The sequence below is a fragment of the Esox lucius genome, chromosome 7 (genome assembly GCF_011004845.1).
Source record: "Esox lucius isolate fEsoLuc1 chromosome 7, fEsoLuc1.pri, whole genome shotgun sequence".
Lineage (NCBI taxonomy): Eukaryota > Metazoa > Chordata > Actinopteri > Esociformes > Esocidae > Esox > Esox lucius.
The window spans coordinates 12,698,284-12,712,282 of record NC_047575.1 but is presented as its reverse complement, the minus strand read 5'-3'; the positions used below and the strand labels follow the sequence as shown (position 1 = coordinate 12,712,282).

Sequence of the window (13,999 nt, the reverse complement as noted above, 5' to 3'; positions counted from 1 at the left end):
ATAGAATCATCCAAAGAGTGAAGATGTAAACCCGGTGAGATCTTTTCACAGGATTTCAAAAACAACATGTATTTGGTTTTGCTAGTATTAAGTACAAGCTTTAAATAAGCTTTAAAAGTGTTTCCCGCACAGCTTTAAAATCAGACTGTAAACTGGACATACCTGCACTGATTGTTGGAGCGCAAACATAGAAAATAGTGTACCAGTCAAAGGTTTGGATACACCCGCTCATTCAAGGGTTTTTACCACACTGCTCAAAACAAATTAAGGGACAATTTAATCATCACAGTATAACACCAAGTCAATTAAACATGGATATCAATCTGTCCAGTTAGGAAGCATACGCGATTGTGAATCAATGTCACCTGTTCTGGTGCACATGAAAGTGACAACAGGTGCACTGTAGAGGCAACAGCAAGACAACCCCAAAAAAGGGAATGGTTTGGCAGGAGGTGGCCGCAGACAATTGCTCTCTCCTTAAACAGTTGAGCTCATAGGTTTGCATACCCTGGCAGAAATTGTGAAAGTTTGGCAGTGATTTTGAAAATCAGTCTTTTTATCTTTTATGGTCACAACCCTAAGGGCTATGTTCGGAGAGGGGTCAAAAAGGCCTATAATGGAAAGATGAATGCAGCATGTCATCAGAAAGTACTGGCAGACAATTTGCATTCTTCTGCATGAAAGCTGCGCATGGGACATTCTTGGACTTTCCAGCACGACAATGACGCTAAGCAGAAGGCCAAGTGGTTACAGTAGAAAAGGGGGAAAGGTTCTAGAGTGGTCATCACAGTCTCCTGACCATAATACCATTGAGCCACACTGAGTCAATCGTGCGGTTCATGCAAGACGAGCAAAGACTTTGCATGACCTGGAGGCATTTTGCCAAGACAAATGGGCAGCTATAAAACCTGCAAGAATTCAGGGCCTCATACACAACTATTACAAAAGACTACAAGCTCTCATTGATGCTAAAGGAGGTAATACACAGTATTAAGAACTAAGGGTATGCAGACTTTTGAACAGGGGTCGTTTCATTTTTTTCTTTGTTGCCATGTTTTGTTTTATGATTGTGACATTCTGTTATGTTATCTGTTATCTGTTAAATGTGAATCCCATAAGAAATAAAAAAGACATGTGTTTTGCCTGCTCACTCATGTTTTCTTTACAAATAGTACATATATTACCAATTCTGCAATGGTATGCAAGCTTTTGAGCACAACTGTACTTCCTGACTTATTCTTCTCTAGTTTTGTGTTTTGCTAGTGTCCTTGTCAGCACTGGTAGCGGTATCTGCAGCCCATTCAGGTTGCATAGGCAGTCCAGCTCCTCCAGGGTGGCACATCCATACACGCCGTTGCAAGAAGGTTTGCTGGGTCTCAAGGGCATACCAGGAGAAGGGTGGAAACTGTCAGAAACAGACTCCATGAGGGTGGCATGAGGGCCCAATGTCCTCTAGTGGGAACTGTGCTCACAGCCCATCATTGTGCAGCTTGATTGGCATTCACCAGAGTACATCAGAATTGGCAGGTCTGCCATTGGCGCCCCGTTCTTTTCACAGATGACAGCAGGTTCACACTGAGCACACGTGACAGACGTGAAAGAGTCTGGAGATGCCGTGGTGAACATTATGCTGCCTGCAACATCATCTGGCATGACCGGTCTGGGGAGGCACATCCTTGGAGGGTCGCACAAACCTCTACATGCTAGCCAACGGTAACCTGACAGCTGTTAGATACCAGGAATTAATTCCTCAGACTCATAGTCAGACCTTACGCTGGTGCAGTAGGCCCTGGGTTCCTCCTGGTGCAGAACAATGCCTGGCCTCATGTGGCCAGAGTGTGTAGGCAGTTCCTGGATGACATAAGGCATTGATGCCATTGACTGGCCCTCATGTTCCCCAGACCTGAATCCAAATGTGAACCTCTGGGACATTGTGTATCAGGGCATCCAACACAGCCAAGTAGCGCCACAGACTGTCCAGGAGCTCAGTGATGCCCTGATCCAGATCTGGGAGGAGATCCCCCAGGACACTATTCGCCATCTCATCAGGAGCATGCCCAGATGTTGTCAGGAGTGCATCCAGGCACGTGGGGGCTATACACACTACTGAGTCACATTATGAGTTGCCATGATGAAATTCACGCAAGTTGGAACAGCCTGTGATTTCAATTGTTTACTTGTTTACTGTGAGTTTGAATCCAGCCCTTAATCGGTTCGTGATTTTGGTTTCCATTGACCGTAGTTAAGACATCCCAATTATGAAATAACACATGGAATAATGTTGTAACATTCATATTTTTGATTCTTCAAAGTAGCCACCCTTTGACTTGTCTAGGAGTTCCCAGATATGTTGTTGGCTGCTTTTCCTTCACTCTACACTCCAAACTATCACAAATGGGTTGAGATTGGGTGGTTGTGGAGGCCAGGTCATCTGTTGTTGCAACCTCACTCTCCTTTTTGGTCAAATAGCCTTTACACAGCCTAGAGGTGTTTTTGGGTCATGGTCCTGTTGAAAAACAAAACATAGTCCTACTAAGCACAAACTAGATGGGATGGCGTATTGCTGCAGAATGCTGTGGTAGCTATGCAGGTTGAGTGAGCCCTGAATTCAAAATAAATCACACGGTCAACATCATGCTTCCCCCATGGTTGCAACCTGATCTCAGGGGACTATACTGACTATTTTACGTAAATCGATTGCATCAGATTTCATGCGATATGTTAGGTTACATTACAATGCACTACCAAAGTGTATAATACATTATGAATTGGCAAAATGTAACATATGCTACAAACGCTATTAAAATGTAGAACATGTTAGGAATGCTATTAAAACTTATAATATGTTACGAATGCCAATCAAACGTATCATATGTTACGAACAGTATGAAAACAGATCATGCATAACAAATTTGAACAAAACATCCATGCCATGTTTCAAACCAGTAACATTCAGATCTGAAGGCAGGTGCCCTACCCATTACACCACACAGAGACAATGGATTTGGGAGATGAGTAATGGCCTTACCAAGGTCGCAAAATGATGTAATTAATGCATTTAAACATTACAGTTAGGTTAATGTTAGGTATCACAGCACTGGGGTTAAGGTAAGGGTTAACGTTAGGTATCACAGCACTGGGGTTAAGGTTAGTAACACAGCGCTGGGGTTAAGGTTTGGGGTAAGGTTAGAAAACGAAAAAGGTTAGGTTAAGGTTTGGTTAGGGTTAGGTATCACAGCACTGGGGTTAAGGTTTGGTTAGGGTTAGGTATCACAGCACTGGGGTTAAGGTTTGGTTAGGGTTAGGTATCACAGCACTGGGGTTAAGGTTAGGGTTAAGGTTAGGGTTAGAAAGAAAATCACTTGTAACATATTGACATTGTAACATGACTACTCGCTGCCTTTGTCAGAAAGTACTTTTTTGGAATAGTGGGTAGGGTGGTTGTGTGTGGAGTTGAAGGACCTGGGTTTGAAACTTGGCCTTAGTCTATGTAGTCCCCTGAGACCAGGTTGCAGCTTCACGGTGGGAACCACACATGTGGAGATCTGTTTACTGACTGTGTCTCATAGTGACAAGGCAGTTTGAACCAAAAACCTCATATGGGTCTCATGAGACCAAAGGACAGATTTCCACAGGTCAAATGTCCATTTCTTGTTTCTCTTGACCCAAACAAGTCTCTTCTTCTAATTGGTGTGCTTCAGTAGTGGTTTCTTTGCAGCACTTCGCCCATGACGGCCTGAGGCATGCATTCTCTTCTGAACAGTTGATGTGCTACTTGAACTTTGTGAAGCATTAATTTGGGCTGCAGTTATTTGACCATTTCTGAGGCTCTAATGAACATATCCTCTGCAGCAGAGGTAACTCTGGGTCTTCCTCTCCTGTGTCAGTCCTCATAAGAGCCAGTTTCACCATAGCTCTTGTTGGTTTTTGCATATGCACTTGGAGAAGCTTTCAAAGTTCTTGACATTTTCAGAATTGCCTGGCCTTCATGTCATAAATTATTGATAAACTGTCGTGTCTCTTTGCCTATTTGAGCTGTTCTTGACATAATATGGACTACTACAGTACAGACATAATGATGTCCCCCTCTGTATACCCACCCTAACTTGTCCCCCTCTGTATACCCACCCTAATGCATTAAGAAGGAAATTAATTCCACAAATTGACATTTAAAAAGGAAAACCTGATAATTGAAATGCATTCTAGTTGACAACCTCATGAAAATGACTGAGTGAATGAAAAGAGTGCCCAAAGCCATCATCAAAGCAAAGGGTGGTTACTTTGAAGAATCTACAATACAATATGTATATTGATCTGCTTAACACTTTTTTAGTTGCTTCATGATTCTATGTGTTATTTGTGTTTGATGTCTTCATTATAATTATACAATGTGGAAAATAGTAAAACTAAAGAAATATACTTGAATGAGTAGGTGTGTCCAAACTTCTTTGACTGGTACTATACATCTTTATTAAAAACACCGGGTGCTGTAGCATTATTTTATATTCATTTTGTTTAATTTTTAACTTCGAGCACCACAATGTAAGTGTAAACCTTGCCTGTGTCTCTGGGAGATGATTGGCTTGGCCAGAGCGTGGAGTGGGTTTAACCTTTTTTGGAGTGGTAGCCATCTGTCCAGTAGTGCCGCTCTGGTAATTTGAATGCTCTGCACAGCTTTTTTTGTCTACTTCAACACTCTTGTTTGATTTAGGCATTGTGACAAGCTGTTGAAATGCTGAGAACACTCCTGAGAAAACTAAATGGTAGCTTGCACCAACACAGAAATAGACTGTGTTATCTAATGTTTTTAAACAAAACATTTCTGTTGATTCATGCAGATGCCTAGGAGGAAAGCTTGCTGTAATCTTCTACACTAAACAAAAACATAATATCATCATACAACAATTTCCAAGATTTTATTGAGTCACAGTTCACAGTAAATCAAGTTAAGATTGCAATGCTCATCTGTTGTTCATAGATGCCTTAAAAGGTAGGGACATGATTCAGAAAAGTGTGCTGAAGAGCATCCAGATGTAACAGTGCTGAAGAGCATCCAGATGCAAAGTGCAGAAACACTTTGGTTGTGCAAACCCAGGTTCATCAGCTGTTTGCGTAGTTGGTCTGTGACAATCCCTCAGGTGACAAACCCTGGTGTGAAGTTTTCAGACCGTCACAGTTAAATGTTGTCTGTGGTTGTGAGACTGGTTAGACCTACTGACACATTTTCAAAAACATCATTAAAGATGGGTTATGGTTAAAAAAAAAATTCTTTGGCAACAGCTCTGTTAGACATTCCTGCAGTCAGCATGCCAATTAGACACTCTTTGGCATGGTGTTGTGTGACACAACTGCACATTTAATGTGTAGGCCTACTTTTATTATACCCTGCACAAGGTACACCTATGTTAACAAACATATTGTTTAATCTCCTTAAAATGCCACACCAAGGATTAACAATGATTTAATCAAATGGCCGTCTTCCTTGTATGACTGAATTTGCTGAGAGGTACGTCATTGAGTAAAATTTACTTTATATTACTGTGTTATGTGGTGGTGCTACCGGGTCTTCTTAAAAATATAGTCTAAAAAGTGAACAGTGTTAACATACCCAGCAGGTAGGCGATGCACAGTCACAAACGAGGGTTTAGCCTGACCTCACAGGAAACCACATATCACTCCTACAGCTTCTACAGCTGCTTCTCACACTCATAGCGTTATAGAACCACAGCAAGTGACGAGCCAGCGTCGATGCTGCGCAGAGACTGGAGTCCCTCGAACACATCCAGAATTGAGAACATACAATTTTCCCATAACTCATTGCGGGCTTCTACATTCACAGATGACCAAAATGGCGGATTCGTCGGTCAGTACTCGGTTATCGTAAATTGTATAAAATTATTGCGTTTTTGTATATGTGTGGCGTCAGCGTTGTTAAATATTTATTTTCTAAATCTTATCTTTCGACAGGTCGATGTTGTCGAAGGTTGTCGGCTTCCAGTTCTCCGAAAAAATCAGGAAAACGAAGACGAGTGGCGTGAGTATCTTCCTCCTGCCCTTTACCTACCGCTAGGGACCGTAGCTTGCGCTACGCTAGCTGCATTATAAAACAACTGTCATGGCTGAATGTTTGAAAACACAAGGCGGCTAGCTACGGCTAGTAGCAGATAGTAAACAAAGGCATTGATCATGATCAGTTACGAGAGCACTGACATTACTGCTACTAACATATCCCACTTACTGTCTTGTTTATTTCGAAACGTTAAGTTAACGTTATTCTGATATTAAATATTTAATGTATTTTGTTGATAACATCAACCATGGCTATCTAACCGTAGCTACTTTGCTGTCTTCGTACTTAATAAAAAATATACGATTCCAATGTAGGACTTGTTTCTATATCTGTCATGTAATATTTTCTTTGCAGCTTTGGCCGAAATTCTCAGTGTTAAAGAAATCCCTGGGAGAAAACTCTACTATGTCCACTACATTGACTGTGAGTAGTCTATGCTTAATCACGCGGGTGCTATACTCCCAACATTGGCCATCAGAATAGGAGAAGCAGATATGTGTAAATTTAGCTGAGGTTACCGGTTAGATGTCAACTCTGCTGTGTCTGTGTGCCTGTGCGTCTGCTTGTCTTTATTAGTCAACAAGCGTCTGGATGAGTGGGTTACGCCGGACAGGCTTGACATGAAGAAGCTGCAGTTCCCAAAGAAGGAGGCTAAAACTCCCACTAAGAACGGGCTTCCGGGGTCACGACCCAGCTCCCCGGAGAGAGAAGTGGTAAGAGCGGCCGGAGCTGGCCCCCAGCATCCCCCCAGCAGGCCCCCCCAACCGCAAGCCCAGCAGAAGTCCCTACCTACCAAGACTTCTCTGCCAGACTTTCAAGTGTTGCAGCAACAAGCTCAGGTTTGGCAGTAGTCTTAAGCCCAGTCCTGGGAATTGTACCCTGATGCTTGCTTGCTATCTGCATGTATAATCGAGAAGGCTTTTTTTCTGCAGTTGTGCTTAATACTGCAATTTGAAAAGATAACTTTGTTAAACAGCTCAACTACAACAAAACCCAATTTTTATAATATTATTTGTATAGTCTTTTGGACTTTCATTACGAAGTAATGCAATTTCATTACGAAGTAATGTGTCAACCTTGCGTTTCTATTAATTAAAGGAAAGTAGCACAGCTTGTGCTTCATTAATCTTTTCAAACATCTGTGAAATGGTATTTACAGTAGGTGAATTCAAGATTTCAGTGAAACAACATTTATCTGGTCTTGCCTCTGTGACGGGAGACAGAATTGTTTCAGTAAGGGGATTTCTTCTGTTATATGATCTACTGATTTCTTAACTCATGTTTATTTTAAAATGATAACAGGGTTGTACTCAACTGTCCTACATTCATTAATTGTGCTCAGGTATCTGAGTGGAATCCATGTTTTTGTTTTGATCTGCTCTACTTTATGCTATCTTGACTGGTTATTGATTTTGCTTTTATTACACTGTTCAGTGATTAATATTAGTGTGGGGTGACGTTCCATATTAGTTCCTGTGGAGATTTGTGACTGTGATTTAATCCCCCTTCTTCTCTTCCTTCCTGTTCAAATTCAGAGGAAGAGTCTAGATCTCAACCTTCAAACTGCCACTGCTCCTTCCAGAGGCAAAACCCTCCCCACACCGGTACAGCTTTAATTTAGCTATTCTACACAGAGACATTCATAGCTACATGTCATAAGTATCTAAAACAACATCTTAGTGAAATCCATAGATGTATCATTCTTAAAGCAAGGATAAACATTCATGTAGACAGTTTATTATTGACAGTCTCTAGCTGTCAATAGAATATACTTGTGTGATAACATAAAAGATAACTACAACACCTCTGTTTTCCCTATGGTCTGGTGGGGTTTAATCTTCATTATGTTCAGCTTTCTCCAGTGTTTTGTTTGTGTGAGCATCTCCATGTGTATTCTCTGTTACAGAAGAGGAAAGCAGAGTCTGTGTCCCTGGCAACACAAGTGTCCCCGGCAACTCCTGTGCCATCCTTGCCAGGTTCCACAGAAGCATCGCAGGCGTCCGTTTACCCTGCCGCAAGGGACACCAACACATTCACACTCAAGTCCAGTAGCCGCGAAGACCACGAGCAGCTGACCTCTCTCACCACGGTAAACCAACCCCTGACAACTTTCTGCAACTTCTCTAGTTTCAAACTATGACCTTTTTTGTCAGTGTTTGATTTCTCTCCTACCCGTTTCAGAATGGTACTGCTCGTCGTCCCATGCCCAATCAGCCAGGCAGGAAGAGGAAACAGCCCCCAAACTGCGGGGGAACCGATGAGGTCTGGAACACAAGTCGTTATGTTAATCGCTTCTTTATTTGACTCAATATTTAGACCATCTCCTCTCCCTTCATTCACTTCTCTATAATAACTTACATTTATGCAACACACCGACATTAGCAAGTCATTTGTGCGTTTTCTGGGGGGAATCATTGTCCTTTTAGCTCAAAAACATTGAAAGGAAAACCGATATCACCACAGCTTGTCAACTGAATCAAGACAAAAACAATTTTACTTATGTTTTTTGCAGGCAGCTTTCTTCATTTAGGATAGTTTCGAGGCAGTTGAATTTTACATGAATATGTGATGTGTGTTAATTTGGGGAAGATCTACCATTGTTTTATTTCCTTCCCCATACTGTTTAATTTTAAGACATCCCTCGTAAATTTTAAAGGAAATTAATAACCAATATTATATGTGGCTCACTGGTGACTTAACACCCTGAATTTTCCCACATTGGTATAATTAGTTACAGTAATAATTTTCCTTCACTCTTACATCAATGTCCAAAAGCCATCATTCGCTTTTGTTTTTCTGCTAGATAATAAAGGTTTTCCAGTATAACAACAGCCCTCGATGTGCCAATGTGTATCTGCCACCAGGAGAGGTCCGTTTAATTTCCTTTTCATTGCCTGTTTGCTGTGTGCTTATATCCTTTTTTTTTAATAAGGTCATATATATGACCTTATTTTATATGACAGCTGTGTAAGAAATGCTTACTCTGGTTTAGTATTTCTGTGAAACTCAATGCTTAATCAGTTATTTAATTTCAATCTTTTATTTTGACTAGATTCTAAGCTAGCCGTCAGAAGTGTTCTCATCCTTTCTGCTGCCTCCTCTTGCATTATTACCATCTCAGGACTCGCAGGACAGCTCAGATGGCATCCCTTCAGCCCCTCGCATGACTGGCAGTCTGGTGTCGGACCGTAGCCATGACGACATTGTCACACGTATGAAGAACATTGACTGCATTGAACTGGGTCGCCACAGGCTGAAACCCTGGTACTTCTCACCCTACCCACAAGAACTGACCACATTGCCTATTCTCTACCTCTGCGAGTTCTGCCTCAAGTACCTCAAAAGTCTCAAGTGTCTGCAGAGGCACCTGGTAAGATTCTAGTTTAAAATATGAACACTTATTTAAACAATTTTAGTGTGTGTGTGTGTGTTAGAAGCAGGAAAAATTGTCAATCTTAAGGATCTGAGCGACTTGTGCCAAATTGTGATGTCTAGAAGACTGGATGAGAGCATCTCCAAAATTGCAGCCCTTGTGGAGTTTTCCTGGTCTGCAGTGGTCAGTACCTATCAAAAGTGGTCCAAGGAAGGAAAAGCGTGAACTGGCGGCAGGGTCATGGGCGGCCAAGGCTCATTGATGCACGTGTGGAGCGAAGACTGGCCTGTGTGGTCCGATCCAAAAGAAAAGCTACTGTAGCTTCCAGTGCTGAAAAAGTTAATGCTGGTACTGATAGAAAGGTGTCTGAACACACAGTGCATCTCAGTTTGTTGCGTATGGGGCTGCGTAGCCCCAGACTAGTCAGGGTGCCCATGCTGACCCCTGTCCACTGCCAAAAGCACCTACAAGGGGCATGTGAGCATCAGAACTGGACCACTGAGCAATGGAAGAAAGTGGCCTGGTCTAAAGAATCACGTTTTCTTTCGGTGGTTGGCCGGGTGGTGTGCATCGCTTCCCTGGAGAACACACGGCACCAGGATGCACTATGGGAAGAAGGCAAGCCGGCAGTGGCAGTGTGATGCTTTGGGCAATGTTCTGCTGGGAAACTTTGGGTCCTGCCATTCGTGTGGATGTTTCTTTTGACATGTACCAATGGTATTCCCTGAGGGCATTGGCAAGATAATGTGCCCTGCTACAAAGCTAAAATGGTTCAGGAATGGTTTGAGGAGGTGTTCACTTGGCCACCAAATTCCCCAGATCTCAGTCCAATCAAGAATCTGTGAGATGTGCTGGTCAAACAGGTCTGATCGATGGAGGCCCCATGGATATATAAATATAATATGAAGACATGACTGACGTTTCCTTGACAACACTTGGGTGAAGACCGAAACTGCTGGTACAATGTTCCACAGAGTCAAAAGTAGTGTTATTTGGCTGCAATGCATTTTTGGCAAAAACAAAACACTGCCTTTGAACACAGGAACTTTATGCAGCATGGAGGCGGAGGTGTTTTGGGTTGGGGCTGCTTTGCTGCCTCAGGACCTGGCCAACTATGAGTCAACCATTAATTTAATTTTGTACCTTAGAATATGAGGCTGTCTGTCAAAAAAGCTGAAGCTGAAATTAACATGGATCTTGCCACAGCACAATGATCCAAAACACAGAAGCAAAGCTATACCAGAATGGCTTACAAAGAAGAAATTGTGGGTTATTGAATGGCTGAGTCAAAGATCAGACTCATTCCTATCGAAATGCTGTTGGGGATGCAGCACAGCCCTCAAACATGACAGTTGAGGCAGTACTGTATAGAAAGCAGGCAAAGATTCCTCCCAGTCGAAGAGATGGACAGTTGCAACTGCTACATGAAATTATTTCAGCCAAAGGGTTCCACACCAGCTATTGAAGATGTGGTTGAGCTTTTTCTACACTAATAAATTGCATTTCTGTTGATTTTTGATTAATAAATGATTGAAAGGTATCTTTCAATTTCATTGGTTAAATTAGGTTACTTTCCTCTGTGAAATGGTAGTTTTGCAGTAAAGATTACATATCCATTTGTCCAAATATGTGTTTGAAAAATACCACTTTCCAGGTTGTAATTACTTTTTCACATTAATATATGGTGCCAATGTTTGATCTGGTTGGTCTAGAAAAGCATTTTCAATATCAGCATCATAAATATTCTTCCCTTCCTCTCTTATATAGACCAAGTGTAATCTTCGGCATCCACCTGGCAATGAGATCTACCGCAAGGGCACAATCTCCTTTTTTGAAATAGATGGCAGAAAGAACAAAGTAAGTAAATGTACATGATTCTCTAGCTGCCTGGTCATTTCTCCAAAGTGCAAGAACTTTCACTGAGTTTCTGCCTTCATAACACTTATGTCTGTATGTCTGTTCTCCGTTTGCCAGACATACTCTCAGAACCTGTGTTTACTGGCAAAGTGCTTCCTGGATCACAAGACCTTGTACTATGACACCGACCCTTTCCTCTTTTACGTCATGACGGAATATGACTCCAAGGGCTTCCACATAGTGGGCTACTTCTCCAAGGTGTTTCTATGCTTCTTATCATCTGCTATTAGCAGATCAAAATCTGTTGCTTTTGAATCTCAGCGATTGTACTGGACACTCAACGACTTGACGTGACCTTTCAGCTGACCTGTTTTTCTGTTTGCAGGAGAAAGAGTCGACAGAAGATTACAACGTGGCCTGTATCCTCACCTTACCCCCCTACCAGCGGAGAGGCTACGGCAAATTACTCATTGAGTTCAGTAAGTGAGCCAGTCGGACATAACTGAACATGGATTTGCCTGGCCTAGCGGTAGTATGTATGTATGGCTGCCGCTGTACTGAATTGAGCCTGCAGCTTCTGCAGCCAAAATGTCCCTGTTTTCACACACAATACAAGTGTAAATTCCAGGTATATAAATTGTAAGGTTTGATGTGGATGGCAGGTTGTCCGTACACCCGGGCATGTGCCAGAATCATCTGTCGCTGTGTTGAAATGTCTCTGCCCTGTTTTGCATGACGAGCAGTTGTGTCTGTTGGTCGTCAGGTTATGAGCTGTCTAAGGTCGAGGGGAAGACTGGGACACCAGAGAAGCCTCTGTCTGACCTCGGGCTGTTGTCATACCGCTCCTACTGGTCCCAGACCATCCTGGAGATCCTCATGGACCTGAAGCCCGACAACGGGGAGAGGCCACAGATCACCATCAAGTACGTCTCAGTCCAGCGATGCGCTTAGCTGAGGTCACTGCTGCTGTAAACTAATATCTTGTTGTGTTGCATGTTTCCAGTGAAATCAGTGAGATTACCAGCGTAAAGAAAGAGGATGTGATATCTACACTTCAGTACCTTAACTTAATAAACTACTATAAGGTGAGCGGTGCTGACGCAGAGGATGGCACTTCAGCACTGTCATTTGTTTCTAAGTAATGAGGCACTCCTAGTCAGCTGCCTATTTGAACCCATTCTGTCCTTGTTTCTTTTTAGGGCCAGTATATCCTGACACTTTCTGAGGACATTGTGGAGGGGCATGAGAGAGCAATGCAGAAACGTCACCTGCGCATTGACCCCAAATGCCTTCACTTCACCCCCAAGGACTGGAGCAAGAGGGGCAAGTGGTAAACCCTGACCACCCCCTCTGTCTTACAGCAGACTTTCCTGAAGCACTCAGGGTGGAGTCCCACAGGGCTACTCAGACAGGGAGCTTCAATACAGAACCATTATATATTTGTGTCATCAGGCCCCTTTTTATGGAACATATAAAGATAAGAACTGTGTACTGTATAATCAGCATTCTTTTTCTTTTTTTCCCCTCTCCAATCTCCTTTTATCCTCACCATTGACCTCATGAGATTCTGAGTTTGTACTTGGCACTAGTGAATCCATTTGTGTAAAGGACACCTTGATTGACACCGGTTTCCTTACCGGTCTATGAATGAGATGTGACCGCAAACCATGCTTTGTATTAGCACAAAGCCCATCCAGTGCCATGTATCGATATTTTTTTTATTTTGCTTCATGTCTTAATTACTTTGGTTGTGATCTGTATGAAGACACTTAAAATATTTACAAATATAAGTGTGTGGAAAATATGTCTGTGTTATTCAGGGAATAAGTCCCATTCACATGATATTTTCATTACCAGGGCTTTGTGCTACAAATGGTAAAATGTTTGCATATGAAAACTGTATCTAAAACAAAGCATGGATTGTAGATAAACCAGACCTTCACTCTAGGCAAGCCTTTTGTCATTTTGTAATTTGGTTGAACGGTCATATCTACTCATGTTGGACAGAAGAGGCTGATCACCTGTTTCTTTATCTTCCTTACTTACACTTTTGGACTAGTCAGTGTGTGCTCATTTCAGTGAAAATCACTCCATTATTGCTTGGGATGTAGTCTTGGATTATGACTGTCCATGTCCATCGTCTCATTGATAAACACACAATAAGAACAACATGTCTATACCTAAACTGTGCTTGTGACCAGTAGTAATTGTGTAAATACTATGATATACTGTTTTATAAAGGATTTTTTAAGGTGGTGTTGCATTTCTGTATGTCACAAGAGCTATGTGAGAATGCTCTGTACAGAAAATAAGCCATGTTAAACAGTTAAAAGAATGTACATTTGGATACCTGTACAGATGTTGTTCCTTTTTGTAAACTTGAATGTAAACTAACACATTTGGCATAACGTATCATATAATTTAATGAGACTATTTCCTGTAAATGTGTGTGTACTGATAGGGATTTGTAACAAAAGAGTACTTCATACTTCATTTGTGTTGTCGTTAATGTTGATAGTTATTATATTTACATTTGTTAAAGTGCAAATTCCACTTTGATTTGTGTATGTTTTGTCTTCGTTCAGTGTATGTAAATATGTTGGAGAGGGAGAGTTGCTGATTCTAAAGTGTTCTCCATTCATGGCAGGATCTTGAAGTAGGCAAAACCAATGGAAAGATGGAATAGTTAATGAGCCTTA

The 13,999-nt window shown here is 41.9% G+C and overlaps 1 protein-coding gene across 2 annotated transcripts; it reads left to right on the top strand.

The window, feature by feature from the left end:
- Positions 1-5,799: 5,799 nt before the first annotated feature.
- Positions 5,800-13,859, top strand: kat5b (K(lysine) acetyltransferase 5b). 2 transcript variants are annotated; one of them, XM_010870602.5, is made up of 15 exons: positions 5,800-5,863; positions 5,968-6,034; positions 6,425-6,493; positions 6,647-6,783; positions 7,606-7,674; positions 7,977-8,159; positions 8,252-8,332; positions 8,874-8,939; positions 9,192-9,440; positions 11,211-11,300; positions 11,418-11,558; positions 11,686-11,779; positions 12,064-12,223; positions 12,304-12,385; positions 12,500-13,859. In XM_010870602.5, the coding sequence occupies exons 1-15, from the start codon at positions 5,840-5,842 to the stop codon at positions 12,632-12,634; spliced, it is 1,647 nt and encodes a 548-aa protein (XP_010868904.1). In that variant the 5' UTR covers positions 5,800-5,839; the 3' UTR covers positions 12,635-13,859. The 2 variants fall into 2 exon arrangements, with proteins under 2 accessions (XP_010868904.1, XP_010868903.1); XM_010870601.5 differs by having other exon boundaries at positions 6,647-6,909.
- Positions 13,860-13,999: the final 140 nt, after the last annotated feature.